Raw genomic sequence first — 13,858 nt, 5'->3', positions numbered from 1 at the left:
AACTTATCTTAAGGTCCAGCCTTTAAAGATACATTCAGTCTCAATTTTCTCAGATCTAACTTTAAAAACTTAAAAGTCTAATAACAAAAACTTAGGCCTGACTTAAAGAAACTTAAATCTAATTTAGGACAAAAAATTAAGTTTGAACTAAGAAATTTGAGACTTGAAAAAGTTAAGGCCTAGCTTCTACACTTTGAGCTAGCTTTAAAACTTGTCTGGCTTAAAAAACTTAAGTCCGATTTACGAAAATTTAGGTCAGTATTATTATGTATTTTTAGCGACCTCTGTTATCTATTTTACTTCTCTTCCAGCTCCCTCTATTGCTGAATGCAATTTTCCCTTCAATTATCTGCTCAATTGCGTCCTTTAATTTTTCTTCTACATTTTTCTTTATAAAGTTTGCCAATCAATGCCTTTTAAATTATTAATTTTATTGCATTTTTTTAAAGCTAAAATTTTAAGTGAAAAATGTAAAATTTCGTGTGTGCAAAAGTGTGCCAACATTTTATTCGACTCACTGACTCGCGCTGCAGTGAGTCTTACATAATGTTGCTCGGGCTCTCTAACACCCAAGTGCTATTAATATAATTTTTCCTAACATTATCTCTTTCTCGCATTTATGTATTTGGTCTTTTTTTACTTTGTATTTCTGTAGATCAAGATAACACCTCAATAATAATCGCAACATCAGTGAGTCTCTGTCTGTTGATTCTCATCCTCGTGGCTGTGTTCTTTATACGGAAACGACGCAACGGACCGCGAAAGGCTACAAAGGAGCCGCGTTCGAGTGATAACATGTCACTTCCGGATAGTGTCATTGAGACAAGTCGCCCCATTGAGATTAAGAATTTCGCTGAGCACTACCGGAGAATGGCGGCAGATTCAGATTTTCGATTTAGCGAGGAATTTGAGGAGCTGAAGCACGTCGGACGCGATCAGCCGTGCACATTTGCCGATTTGCCATGCAATAGACCAAAGAATCGCTTTACAAATATTCTGCCATACGACCATTCACGCTTCAAATTGCAACCTGTCGACGATGAGGAGGGTTCAGACTACATCAATGCCAATTACGTGCCTGGGCACAATTCCCCGCGTGAATTCATCGTCACGCAGGGCCCCTTGCACTCGACACGCGATGATTTCTGGCGAATGTGCTGGGAGAGCAATTCACGGGCCATCGTGATGCTAACGCGATGCTTCGAGAAGGGACGCGAGAAGTGCGATAGGTACTGGCCCAATGACACCGTGCCCGTGTACTACGGGGACATTCGGATACAAATGCTAAATGTTAGCAACTACCCTGATTGGGTCATTACGGAATTCATGATGAGTCGGGTAAGAGAAGCCTCTTCATCAACCCCTTTCCTTGCTAAAAAATCATTTTTTTTTTCAGGGTGATCAACAACGATGCATCAGACACTTCCACTTTACAACATGGCCTGACTTTGGAGTGCCAAATCTACCTCAAACACTGGCACGCTTTGTGCGGGCATTCCGCGATCGCGTTGGGCCAGATCAGAAACCAATTGTGGTACATTGTAGTGCCGGTGTAGGCCGTTCAGGCACTTTTATTGCGCTAGATCGCATCCTTCAGCAAATTGTTGTGGCTGATTATGTAGATATATTCGGCATTGTGTGGCAAATGCGAAAAGGTAACACCCAATACTCAAAAAAAAATCGGTAAAATGGTTTAAAAAAAAAATAAAATTTTGGAATTTTTCTAGAACGCGTCTGGATGGTTCAGACGGAACAGCAGTACATCTGCATTCATCAATGCTTGAAGGCTGTGCTGGAGGGCAAGGAGAACGTCATGTCTCCACCGCGGGAGATGCACGATAATCAGGGATACGAAGGTACGTGGCCAAGGCTACGGCGTTTCCTAACTCGAACCATATCCATGAGACACAAATAAATTAGAGAGAAGAACAAAACAACAAATGTGATAACACTAAATTTGACTAAACTTGTGGTGGGAAGGCCCTATTTTATCTTTTTTTTTATCCTATAAAACACCTGAAAACTCACATTATAGCCTTTAAAAAGTTAATTTTGACGAGGAAAAAAATTGTAGAGGTGTATTCGAACCTGGGATTGTTTCCTTGTTAGTCGGCAACCTTGACAATTGCACTAATTTATTAACGATTTTTTTATTCATACGATTTATTTATTTTTAAATATTTTCTTAACTTTTTTTTTATTTTTTAAATTTTCAGATATTTTTAAATCAAAATTTGCATTTATTTTTGAACGTCCACAGAAATTATTCAAAAAATCTCATTAATTTTTTTTTTGTAAATATTCCATAATCTCGGTACCAAAGAATGAAAAATAATTTTTAAATATAAGAAAATCTCTTACAAAAATATAATGCGAGTTTTCTTTATTTTATTTAATTTTGCACCTTAATTTGCCCTTTTAAGGGTCAGATTCAGCGTAAAAAAAACTCTTTTTGGTATTAAGAATGAAAGATAAAAGAATTTTGGTATTCGCTATAAAAATCTCTTAAAATAAAAATTAAATAGATTTGGTATTCAAGATAAAAGTTTTTTTTATTGATTTTTTGTCTTTTATTATAAACGAGAGTTATTTATTTGAGTTATTTTATCAGCCCTTTAAGTCATTTTTATGTTGATTGATCATGATTAAAATCTTGAATCTATCAGAAATTGATCTTATATTGGGTCGTATTCTGGAATCAAGAAATCCTTGAAATTGTTGAAATTTCGAAGATTTCTTTGTGCCGCAAAATAAGACATTTTTTATCAAAATAAAATAATTTTTTCCTTCGTTTAAAAAAACCTGAAAAAAATCTTTTATTTTAAAAGAAATCTGTATTCTGGATAAAATATTTACTTTTTATAATAAAGTTTTTTAACAAGCTCTATTACGTTGAATCCTGCCCTAAGCTACATTAGATTTTTTTAATTTTTTATTTATTTTTGCTTCTAATGCTCACTATTAATTTATAAAAAAAAAAATAAAACTCCCTGGTGGTGTTAGAACAATTTATAAAGAAAATTCTTTTCAACAGAAAATAAATTTTCAAAGAGGAAAATCAACAAAACACAAAACACAAATCATCATGAAATAATCATTTTTTGTGCATAAAAACTATTTAATTTCTTTCTTGCTGCAAAATGGACAAAATGGATTTGAAAAAATTAAAAAAAAATAATCATTTGGAAAATAAATTGTGGAAAAAATAATATTTAGAGAAACAAGATGATCCACTCTTAGCTGTTAATTTGGTGCACGGAATCGAGGAGACAACGAATGCGTGGAAGATGGAGAGATGACAAGAGGACAGCGATAGTGACAATGTTCTCATTGTCACTACAGACACCCCCCAACCGCCCCCACCGCCGATAGATCTAGCAGAGGAATGTAATGTAATGGACGACGGGGGCTCCATTGAGGGCACCTGCAATGGGATGAATGGCATTTATGCCGAAGAAATGACCAAAAGTAGCCAAATTGTCGTTGAGATCGAAAGTACGGCCTATGTGGACGCAAATCCCACCGAGAAGCGCCAATCAAGGGCTTCAATTAAATTCATCCCAGCCGACGTGGCCATTGAGAATGGTTTTCATGACATCTACAATGGGAATGGAATTGCAGCTAATGACGATGACGATGATGATGAGGAGGAGGACAGACCACCTCAAACGAAGCCAGGTGGCTACAAAATCATCATGAAGAATGATCATGAATGCACGCTACTCGTCAACGGCGACGGAGAGATTCATGAGAATGGCATCAATGGCTACGGAGAGAATGGCGACGATGACGACGACGAAGCAGAAGAGATCCTACCCCACACTAATAATCCCGATAATCACATCAATGGGAACACTGATGGTGATGGCATTAACAAAAGTAATGGAATCTTGGGTTGGTACATCTCAATTTTCTCTGCCTTCACTCAAAGCTTTTCCTCCTTTCTTGTTTTTTCAATTAACATTTAGCAAAGAATTTTTTAAAAGTATTTCTTTGGAACTTTAATTTCTTTTTGAAAAGCTCATTCAATTCGGTGGAGTAAAAGAGAAGATTCAAAAAGAATTGTGTGCAAAGAAGGAGTCTATTCACCGTTATACTATTCAAAGGAAATCTTCTAAACTATTGCAGAGAAAGTTAAAATGTTTTTTTTTTCATTGAAATTAATTCCAAGAAGAAAAATAGACAAAGATTTATCCCAAAAACCACGCCCACACTGTATTTACTCTTCAACTACGTGAAGCGTATGTTTCATTCGGCATCATTTTTTTTGCAATCGATCTTGAGAAACATTTTTATTTTTTGTAAGAAATCTGCTGAACCGATTTTGATGAAAATTCGTGAAAATCATTTTCAAAAAACAAAGAAAATTTAGAAAATTATTTCGTTAGAATAGATTTCATTTATTTTATTGGGCATATCTCAGAAAATGCATAAAGGTTAATCCTTTCGCGTTCTTTGGATCATACGTAGATCCAAACGTGAAACATTTTAATTTATCAAATGTGAATGAATTAAATTATTTTTTCAAATTAGAAATGCATTAAATTAACATATAAGATGCCAAAAGAAGACGTTATTGTGTTAAAAGGGTTAAAAGTGTTAAAAAAGCGCATGTTTCAATGTTTCCTTCACGTGGACGCGAAAGTGTTAAAATTCCTGGATGAAACAAATATTTCTTTGCTTAAGAACAAACATTGCTGAAAATTTCATTCAAGCCTCTAGGATCCAGCAGAAATGGATCAATCAAGCATACTATGACGTCACTACACAGTTTTTTGTCTTTTGAAACATACATGAAACATTCGGGTGAATGTTTCAACAGCGAGTTTTCACAAAGTATATTTTGAAACTTGTTTTTTATCGATTAAAATTGTTCATTTTCATAAATTCAAACTGAAGGGACACGTCAAAAAATACATAAAACGCCTCGAATTAAAATAAAAATAAAAAAAAATGAAGAAATTAAAGTTTCAATTAAATATTTCTGCATGTTTGTTGCATTTTTCGTGGTTGTAGTCATTGTTTTTGCTTTTTTTCACCTTTACCTCGCTAAAATAAAACACATATTTTGTTGATTTACTAATTTTATGTTTTTTTATTATTGTATTTTATGTATTCACAATATTATGTTAAAAATTTCTACACAATTTATTTTTTTTTCATATTTCAATTTTTTTTGTGTTTGTTATGTTATTTTATGTCACAATTTTTATAAATTCTTTTAAAATTAATAATAAAATTTGTATTTTTTTTTTTCATAAAATATTTCAGATGACGAAGGAATAGCTGAATCAGGAATGTAATTCCAACTTTAACTACAAAAAATATCAACAAGAAATTTACTTTGAAAAAAGAAAAATGAAATTCCGTGTCTACGTAATATTTCAATCTTCCTCCAAATTTTTTTGGACTAATTCATTTTTTATGTATATCTACATATATAATACGAGAGGAAGATATTTGGCTGAGAGAGAATTTTGATATTAAATGAAAAAGAAAATGTGAATATAGATGGTTATTTTTTAAGTAATTATAAATCCTTTGTAAATATTTTTTAGGGAGATTATTGAATTCATTATTAAATGTATTGTAAATTATGTAAATAATTCGTATAATAGGCGATTTATCGCACGTCAAGTATTATAAAGAAGAAAATTGAGAAAATCTTTTTTTTTTTTGAAATATACGAATCTGACCAATAAAAATCTACTTGTGGTATTTATCCAATCTTGAGCTCTTTACTGATCGGCTCGACTGAGAGCGAGGAACTTTGAAGATATCTCTATCCCTGGTTGGTGTAGTACGGAGACGTGGAGTCATCAGAGAATCCTCTGAGGATCCCGAAGAGAGGCACTGGGAGTGGTGAGAGGAAGGAAAAAGCTCAAATACATTTAATTTTTGATTTTTTAGATTTTTTTTGTTAGAAAAAAAATCAGTATAAAGTTGGATTTGAACTTGAAGTAGTTTGCTTGGTTTATTAGCAATTCTACCCGCTGAGCTAATTATCTTAAAGATTTTCATTCATAGAGCAATTTAAATAATTTTTATTTTGGATGATTTTCAGATGATCTAAAACAATTTTAGAGTTTTAAATTTATTTGAAAGAATTGTGAAAAGAGAAAGATAAACAGAAAAATGTTTTTTTTTAATTACTTTAGTTTTTATTATTCGAAATCATTTTAAATTTCATTAATTTTTTTTTTTAAATACTTTATCAAAATTTTTATTTTTTAATAATATATTACAATTTATTAATTTTAATATTTTATTAAAATTTAATTTTTTAATATTGTACTGAAATTGAAAATGATTTTTTAATGTGAAAATTGCAAAAAAATCATTTTTGTAAGAAAAATAAATCTTATGCAAAAATATTAATACAGTGGGACCCCAGTACAACGACGGCTTGGTTGAACTACTCTCGCGCATTGAAAATAATGAGTGTGAAGAGTACATCCGAGTGGTTGTTGTACTGGGGTCCCACTGTAAAAAACAATTTTTTAGCTTAAAAAAATCAAAACTTAAGGGAAAAAAATAATTTTCTCTTTTCTTTTGCAATTCAAAATCATTAAAAAAGGATTCTTATTATGAACTTTGCAAGCTAAAATTCTAAACAATAAAACAGAAAATTGAGATTTATCCATTTTATTAAAGACCTGAAGATGGCAACAAAAACCTCCGAAGCTAACCTTTTTAGGAAGAATTTTAGTTTGATTTTAGCTGTTTCGGGTCTCATCTTTTGATCAGAAAATTAATTTTCTGGTCCGAAAATTCTCCTTTTGATCAGAATAATGTTTTTTTTTCTTTTAAGTTCTTTGATTAAAATAAAATTAATTTAATCCCTTCGGGTCCAACGTGCAACATAAAAACATTGAAACATGCGCTCTTTTATCACAATATTTATTCTATAAATGATCTTAGAGGACTTTTTCAGGTAAAACGTCTTCTTTGACTTCTTTTACGTGAATTTGATGCATTTGTAACATGAAAAAACAATTTCAGTAAAAAAAATGGGAAAATAAAATGTTTGATGTTTGCGTGTACTTATGACCCAGAAAACGCGAAAGGGTTAATGGAAAATGAATTTTCTGATTAAAAAAATTTGATTCTTGCTTTTAAAATGAAAAGAAACGAATTTTCGTATAACACCGTTAGGAAAAATGTGAATTTTCGATAAACTTATTTATTTGCACTAAATTAAGTGAAAAATTATGGGAAAACTCTCAAAAGAAAATATGAAAAACTCAACATTTGCGAAATGACTAAAACGGAATATTCTTCTGATCAAAAGCAGAATTTTCAGACTAAAAACCTTATTTTCTGATCGAAAGACTTGATCCGTGTTTCTTTTAGACTTATTTTTGGCGCAAAATTCGAAACTTTCCAAATGAAATAAAAAATTCTTCTACTTACCCTCTTACGGCTGCGGGGACTTTCCCGAATCTCTCGCTGCCTGGAATTCTTCTCAGACAGCTCCCTATTCTGGAACTCAATTAACGCCATCTGCTTCTCCAGATCATTCAACCTCTTCAAGCCATTCTCATAGGCTTTGTAATCTCTCTCGAGCTCCTGTGGAATATAGAGAAATAATTCAATCATTTTGACTGGAAGACTTTGAAGGCTCTTCTTTACCTCAACTTCTGCTGCAAGCTTCTCCTTCACCAGGTTCTGCTGTTCTGCCTTATCAAGGAGACATTCTTCCTCAATGAAGAAATTTTCATTCGCATTGATGATTTCCTCGTGAAGCTCATTGAAATCCTTCTCAGCAATCTCCTCTTTCCGTGCAATTTCCTTCAGGAGTTCTTCCTTCTCCATCCCGCAGGTATCCTTCATCATTTGACGCATTTTCTCATTCTCCTCCTCCATGGCTTTCCACACCTCCTCCAACTTGGCAATATCAGTCTGAAGCTCCCTGGATTTGGTGTTCGTTGCTAATTTCTTCAAATGAGCACGACGCTTCCAGAGGGTGTCCTTCAGATATCCCACTTTATCTGTAAGATCCTGTTCCTCACATTGGCGTTTCTTCAAGACACAATTGTGGGAATCTCCCTTGAGATCAGCTGCTCTCTGATCCCGGAGTTCCTTCTTCAGCACTGGCAGAGACTTCTTCTCAATGGCAATGGCATCAATCAACTCATTGAGGGAATTACGTATCTTCTGCGCGTGTTCCGGCACTCCCTTGAAGGATTCAATGTACTGAAACATTTCCCCATTAATACTGACCATTTCAGCGTGACAGCTCTTTGTGGAAATAATTATTGCTTCATGGGCTCTCTCCAGCTGTCCACTCTCATTGACTTTAGCGACGTACAAGAACTTCAGCATCTGAATTTGATCCTTAAAGACGTGGATCTTCATCAGTGGAGTAGTATTCTGTATTGCTTCCCCACGAACTTTCATCAATGTGAGACTTTTGCTCTCCGTGTCCTGCAGCAGCCAATCCAGCTTCTCAAACTGCACACCATTTAACACTCCCATACACCGGAAAATGCTCAATGGCGGCATTTCCGGATGTTTCCCTGAATTTCTGACACATTTCTCCCAAATCAACTGCGTTCTATCATCGGAACTGGTCTGAATATCCCTCAGAATTTCACGAGATCGTTGCTCAATATCTTCTTCGTTGGATGATGCAGCTGCTGAGTCGCCAGATCCTGCGGAATTTTCCGTCTCTTGGGACATTTCTTCATCACACTCCTGAAAAAAACAAAATGGACGCCACATTTAACCTTGAGCTTTTTCTCTTTTTTTTTTCAATCAACTTTACGTCCACATTCTCCTCATTTTCCATCATTTCCTCATCACAGCTGGCTTCCATGTCCTCCGAAGGATATCCCATTGTTGCGTAATCACAAATTTTCCTGGTTTTTGTTGCAGAAAATGCGCAAAGGACACAAAGCGTGGAGAAAGTTTTAAGTTTTCTTCTTCTTCTTTTTAATTTTAAACTTCCCACCACTTTTATTTTCACTTTTGTTAACTTTAAGGACTTTAAGTTTACCTTTTGTGCTATTAAATTAAATTATCCAATTTTAGGAGCCTGGATTTTCCGTTTTCCCGGCACAAATATTTAAATTTTCAAAAATAAAGTCATTTTGAACATTTTTCGTCTGCTGAATCAGCTTGTACTGTAAACAAATTGAAACATGCGACATGTGCTGACTAAGGGGGCGATGTGCGAGCGAAAGGGAGTGCTGCTGTTGCTATTTCATTTTATGACTTTCTACACTCTGGGAAAATTTTTTTTTCGGCAAAATTTGAATTTTCCGCGTTTTTGATGCCAAACGACGCGGCGTCGTCTCCTACATCCCAAAAACCACACCCGGATGGAAAATTCGGCGGAAAATGGAAGAAAATCGGGAAAAACATAAAGTGTGAGCGAGAGAAAGCGAAGTTTTTGCAGGAATGCGTCTCATTCACAAAGCAAAGTTGACATTATGGGAGTGAGACGTCACAAAGTTTTGAAACGTTCTTTCTCTTTTTCTCCAAGAAATAAAATTAAATATATTTGAATTTTCCGCGTTTTTGATGCCAAACGGCGCGGAAAAATTCAAGGACCCCAAAAAATAACATCCGGACGGGAAAAAATCGCAGAAAATACAAGAAAAACGCATTTTTATGCAAGAGCTAGAAAACTCTGACGAAAAAATCTGCCGAAAACTATTGTAGAGAAAATCTGTCGCTTGATTTGGACATTTTACGCTCACCGCGCCACCTACCTTTCTTTCTTTTGCTGCTGTTTCAGAAATCAATAATGTGAGTGCACAATTTTGCAAGTTTTCCCTGTTTTTCCGCATGGAAAAGCCCCAATTTTAATCCAAATCTCCCCTTTGAACATCTCTGCGGGATAATCTGTTGAAATTCATTTGAAAAAATGTAAATTAAGTGGGTTTTTCGGGTAATTTTCTCCCAAGCCACGTGTGGGTTACTTTTCCTGCCTTTCCCGGAAGGGTTTTTCACCAAAATGATGATACTTCTTGTTTCTTTTGCGGTTTCCACCAGAGAAGAAGCCTTCAGTGATGGCATAGAAGCGTCTGATTTGGTGAAAAACCCCAATTTTGGGGGGTGATGGGGTGTGTTTTGTTGTGTTGTGAACATAACCTCAATCCGGGTGTTTGTTTCTCTTTTTTTCAGGGCAGACGCACCATCCCGTGGTGGATTTGGGTCACGCGGAAGTGGCCGTGGTGGACGTGGTCGTGGCCGAGGACGTGGACGTGGCCGGGGACGTGGAAAGGAGGATCAGAAGGAATGGATTCCCGTAACGAAGTTGGGACGCCTTGTGCGTGATGGAAAGATCCGCACACTGGAGGAAATCTACCTGTATTCCCTCCCAATTAAGGAGTTTGAGATCATTGACTTCTTCCTGGGGCCCTCGCTCAGGGATGAAGTGCTCAAAATTATGCCCGTGCAGAAGCAGACGCGTGCCGGACAGCGGACACGTTTTAAGGCTTTCGTGGCCATTGGTGATCACAACGGGCACATTGGGCTGGGTGTGAAGTGCAGCAAGGAAGTCGCCACCGCCATTCGTGGGGCCATCATCCTCGCCAAGCTCTCCGTTGTGCCCGTCCGACGGGGCTATTGGGGCAACAAAATCGGAAAGCCACACACTGTTCCCTGCAAGGTAAGCTCTTCTCCCCCATTTCTGCTCCTCCCATAGCGCCCCCATAGTGTGATGATCACCCTATCTTCTTTTGCGGTTTCCACCGGAGAGCTATAAAGCTCGAAGACGGCCAGGAAGTGTCTGATTCCACCCCAAAATCATCCCCAAATTCCTTTTTCTGATCTTCCGGAAAGCCTTTAAATGAGTTTTGCTTCCTCTTTCACAGGTCACCGGAAAGTGTGGGTCTGTATCAGTGCGCCTGATCCCAGCTCCACGTGGTACAGGTATCGTATCTGCCCCCGTACCCAAGAAGCTCCTCATGATGGCTGGCATTGAGGATTGCTACACATCTGCTCGTGGTTCAACCGGGACTCTCGGGAACTTTGCAAAGGCAACGTACGCCGCTATCGCCAAGACGTACGCCTACTTGACGCCCGATCTGTGGAAGGAGATGCAGCTGGGCAAGACACCGTACCAGGAGTACGCAAACTTCCTCGCCGAAACCAACAAAGGTATCTCCGGACGGCAGATTGAGGTCTAAAAAAACATTCTCAATGGTCAAAGCGAAGAAATAAAAAGTTAAAATGAATCCCAAAGTCTTTTCATTCCATTTTCTTGCCCTTAATTGTCTCCCGGAAAGGTTTTTCTTTGATTTTTTGGCATTTTTTCTGGGAATTTTTCAATAAAGATTGAACATAACCTCAAAATCAGCTGATTATTTAAGTTTCTTCGTAAACGTAAACAAAGCGTTTCCCTCATCCAATTTTTCCTGTTTTCTGTGCTAAAAACTTCCTCGAGAATTGTAAAAAATGCCCAAGAAATCCAAAAAGTAAGTAGAGAAGCGGAAGACAATCAAATTCCCACCGGAAGAGCACTAAAAATGGAATTTTTCAGGTCAAAACATCGCAGTCGAAGAGATTCGAGTGATTCTGACTCATCCAGAGATGACAGGAGGAGGAAGCATAGCAAGAAAAAGTCCAGAAAGAGATCCAGCTCATCCTCATCAACGGAGGATTCATCAAAGAAATCGTATGAGCTGATGAAAAGGCTGGAAGCAAGAAGGCAGCAGGAGGTTTTGGAGCGGAAGCGTCGTCGGGAGGAGCAGAAGGCAATGGAGACCCCAGAAGAGAAGCGCGCAAGGAGATTGCATGAAAAGCAGGCAAAAGAGCAGAAGCGCAGGGAAAGGATGGGTTGGGATAAGGAGTATCAGCACTACACGAATCAGGATAATCCCTTTGGGGACTCACATTTGACATCCACGTTTGTGTGGTCGAAGAAACTGGAGAAGGAGGGCTTGAAGGATGCCACGACGGAGCAGCTAGAGTCCCTGAATCGGCATAAACAGCTGGAGAATAAGATTGAGCTGGAGAAGGTGAAGAAACGTCGGCAGGAGCGAGAGTTGGAGCGACAGAAGCGCGAAGAGGAACAGAATATGATGCAGAGATCCCGTGAGGCGGCTCAGTTTGAGGAATGGGAGCGTCAGGAGGATCAGTTTCATCTCGAGCAGGCACGCCTGAGGAGTAAGATAAGGATTCAGGATGGACGGGCAAAGCCTATTGATTTGCTGGCTCAGTACATCTCTGACCAGAATCTGGATGACTGCCTGGAGATGCAGATGCATGAACCTTATACATACCTCAATGGGCTGGGTATAAAGGATCTCGAGGACTTGACGGCGGATATTAAGGTCTACATGGAGCTGGAGAAGTCCAAGAATTCCGAGTACTGGGAAGATCTCACGATTATCGTGGAGGATGAGCTGAGGAAGTTGCAGAAGGTACAGAACGCAGAGTATCAGGCAACACTGGGACGCCGGGAGGGGATTCATCAGAGTGTGGCGAAGGATGTGGGAGAAATCTTCCGGGGGAAGACAACGCTGCAACTGGAGGAGCTCAAGAGGAAGATTGAAGGGAAAATCTCAGGGCAGAGTGATGGTGTTGACGTGGGCTACTGGGAGAGTCTTCTGTCGCAGCTGAAAGCTCACATGGCACGCTCGAGGCTCCGGGATCGTCATCAGGAGAATCTCAAGCACAAACTGGAGCTTCTGCGGCAGGAACAATCGCAAATGGTTGAGGATGAGATAAAGAAAGAACCTCCAGACTCTCCACAGCCGGGAACGAGTCAACAACAGGGTGGCACGTCATCCATTGAGTCCACAGGAAGTGACGAAGAAACCTCTCGGGATGCCACGGAAGCAGAAGGAATTGTCGAGGAAGCCCTTAATCTCTACATTAAGGGCAACTACAGCCCCCCATACATCCGCGATGAAGACCTGGAGCCCGGAACAATTGTCATTTCCGGCGAGGATGATCTCGAGAAGCTCGAATACCTTCGAAATCAGGCAATAGGCCGAGAAGGAGATGATCCAGATGCCAGTCAAGATGATCTCCGGATGCAGAAGGAAGCGAGAAAGGGAATGAATGATGATGAAGCAGAATTCGCCGTGGAATCCAAACTAGATGCCCAGATCTACCTGTGGTCAGATAAATACCGCCCCCGGAAGCCACGGTACTTCAATCGTGTCCACACGGGCTTCGAGTGGAACAAATACAATCAGACTCACTACGATCTGGAGAATCCTCCGCCCAAGATTGTTCAGGGCTACAAATTCAACATCTTCTACCCAGATCTCATTGACAAGAACAAAACGCCCAAGTACTACCTGACTCCGTGTGCAGATAATCGGGATTTTGCAACGCTTCGCTTCCAGGCAGGGCCCCCATATGAGGATATTGCCTTCAAGATTGTCAACAGAGATTGGGAGTTCAGCTACAAAAGGGGCTTCCGGTGTCAATTCCACAATAACATCTTTCAGCTTTGGTTCCATTTCAAGAGATACCGCTACAGGCGATAATTTGGGTGAACCGGAAGTTCTGGATTTTAAGCGGATAATAAAGTATTTTTTAAGGAAATTATTCTTTTATTTATATTAAAATTGCTTCACTTCTCTTAAATCCGAAAGTTGAGGTTGCTTTCTAGCTTGAAGATGAGGAATCTGGGCTGCGGCAAATCTCTGGAATCCTGTCATCTTGGTCAGAAACAACTAAAATGATTAAATATTTATCAGGAAGATGTTTTTCTTCTCAAAAATCTTTCTAGACTACTTTATTTTGTTACTTGATTCCCTTAATCCTGTTTATTCCGTGCATTCAGAGGAACAGGAAGTAGTAGGCAGGAAGTGGGTGGAAGGCCTCAGCAGAAAAGGATTGAGTCTTGGCTAAGTTGTATGAAACACATGAAACATGAAATATTACACGGCTG

General features: G+C 38.2%; 8 protein-coding genes across 16 annotated transcripts in view; 5 read left to right on the top strand and 3 right to left on the bottom strand.

Annotated features, from left to right (window-relative positions):
- Positions 1-5,500, top strand: part of LOC129789827 (tyrosine-protein phosphatase 10D-like) — a 47,997-nt gene extending 42,497 nt beyond the window's left edge. For 2 of the 7 annotated variants that reach the window (XR_008750507.1, XR_008750508.1), the window contains 5 exons: positions 656-1,338; positions 1,397-1,655; positions 1,728-1,856; positions 3,217-3,894; positions 5,272-5,500. Coding sequence is in view for 4 of the 7 variants with exons in the window: in XM_055826871.1 (XP_055682846.1) it covers positions 656-1,338; positions 1,397-1,655; positions 1,728-1,856; positions 2,217-2,284 (1,139 nt within the window). In the remaining 3 variants the exon portion in view is untranslated. The other 5 variants (XM_055826873.1, XM_055826872.1, XM_055826871.1 and 2 more) reach the window with 3 other exon arrangements.
- The window catches only part of LOC129791241 (fatty acid synthase-like), a 1,176,504-nt gene that overhangs the window by 391,117 nt on the left and 771,529 nt on the right, over positions 1-13,858 (top strand). The window lies entirely within an intron of this gene.
- LOC129789856 (glutamine-dependent NAD(+) synthetase) overlaps positions 1-13,858 on the top strand; it is a 932,624-nt gene that overhangs the window by 147,237 nt on the left and 771,529 nt on the right. The window lies entirely within an intron of this gene.
- The window catches only part of LOC129789960 (pupal cuticle protein), a 1,201,887-nt gene that overhangs the window by 453,812 nt on the left and 734,217 nt on the right, over positions 1-13,858 (bottom strand). The window lies entirely within an intron of this gene.
- On the bottom strand, positions 5,707-9,009 carry LOC129789894 (cingulin-like). The gene is made up of 4 exons (XM_055827014.1): positions 8,768-9,009; positions 7,633-8,697; positions 7,414-7,569; positions 5,707-5,853 (listed from the first exon to the last, which is right to left on the bottom strand). The coding sequence occupies exons 1-4, from the start codon at positions 8,837-8,839 to the stop codon at positions 5,707-5,709; spliced, it is 1,440 nt and encodes a 479-aa protein (XP_055682989.1). The 5' UTR covers positions 8,840-9,009.
- On the top strand, positions 9,626-11,186 carry LOC129789939 (40S ribosomal protein S2). 2 transcript variants are annotated; one of them, XM_055827072.1, is made up of 3 exons: positions 9,626-9,753; positions 10,132-10,618; positions 10,824-11,186. In XM_055827072.1, coding segments are annotated over exons 1-3 (804 nt in total). In that variant the 5' UTR covers positions 9,626-9,751; the 3' UTR covers positions 11,139-11,186. The 2 variants fall into 2 exon arrangements, with proteins under 2 accessions (XP_055683047.1, XP_055683048.1); XM_055827073.1 differs by lacking the exon at positions 9,626-9,753 and adding an exon at positions 9,857-9,873.
- Positions 11,315-13,509, top strand: LOC129789866 (splicing factor Cactin). The gene is made up of 2 exons (XM_055826959.1): positions 11,315-11,426; positions 11,492-13,509. Exons 1-2 carry the CDS (start codon positions 11,407-11,409, stop codon positions 13,449-13,451), a joined length of 1,980 nt encoding a protein of 659 aa, XP_055682934.1. The 5' UTR covers positions 11,315-11,406; the 3' UTR covers positions 13,452-13,509.
- Positions 13,747-13,858, bottom strand: part of LOC129791237 (nipped-B protein-like) — a 2,426-nt gene continuing 2,314 nt past the window's right edge. The window contains exon 5 of the mRNA XM_055829306.1: positions 13,747-13,814. Coding sequence (XP_055685281.1) covers positions 13,747-13,814 — 68 coding nt within the window. The remainder of the gene's footprint in view (positions 13,815-13,858) is intronic.

This window comes from Lutzomyia longipalpis, chromosome 2 (assembly GCF_024334085.1).
Source record: "Lutzomyia longipalpis isolate SR_M1_2022 chromosome 2, ASM2433408v1".
NCBI lineage: Eukaryota > Metazoa > Arthropoda > Insecta > Diptera > Psychodidae > Lutzomyia > Lutzomyia longipalpis.
This window is presented reverse-complemented; position numbering and strand designations above follow the sequence as displayed.

Coding starts and splice junctions, on each gene's coding strand:
- LOC129789894 (XM_055827014.1), bottom strand. CDS start 8,839: ATGGGATATCCTTCGGAGGACATGGAAGCCAGCTGTGATGAGGAAATG. Junction 7,570..7,632: donor AGCTTGCAGCAGAAGTTGAG/GTAAAGAAGAGC, acceptor TATATTCCACAG/GAGCTCGAGAGAGATTACAA. Junction 5,854..7,413: donor GTCCCCGCAGCCGTAAGAGG/GTAAGTAGAAGA, acceptor CACCACTCCCAG/TGCCTCTCTTCGGGATCCTC.
- LOC129789939 (XM_055827072.1), top strand. Junction 10,619..10,823: donor CACACACTGTTCCCTGCAAG/GTAAGCTCTTCT, acceptor CCTCTTTCACAG/GTCACCGGAAAGTGTGGGTC.
- LOC129789866 (XM_055826959.1), top strand. CDS start 11,407: ATGCCCAAGAAATCCAAAAA. Junction 11,427..11,491: donor ATGCCCAAGAAATCCAAAAA/GTAAGTAGAGAA, acceptor GGAATTTTTCAG/GTCAAAACATCGCAGTCGAA.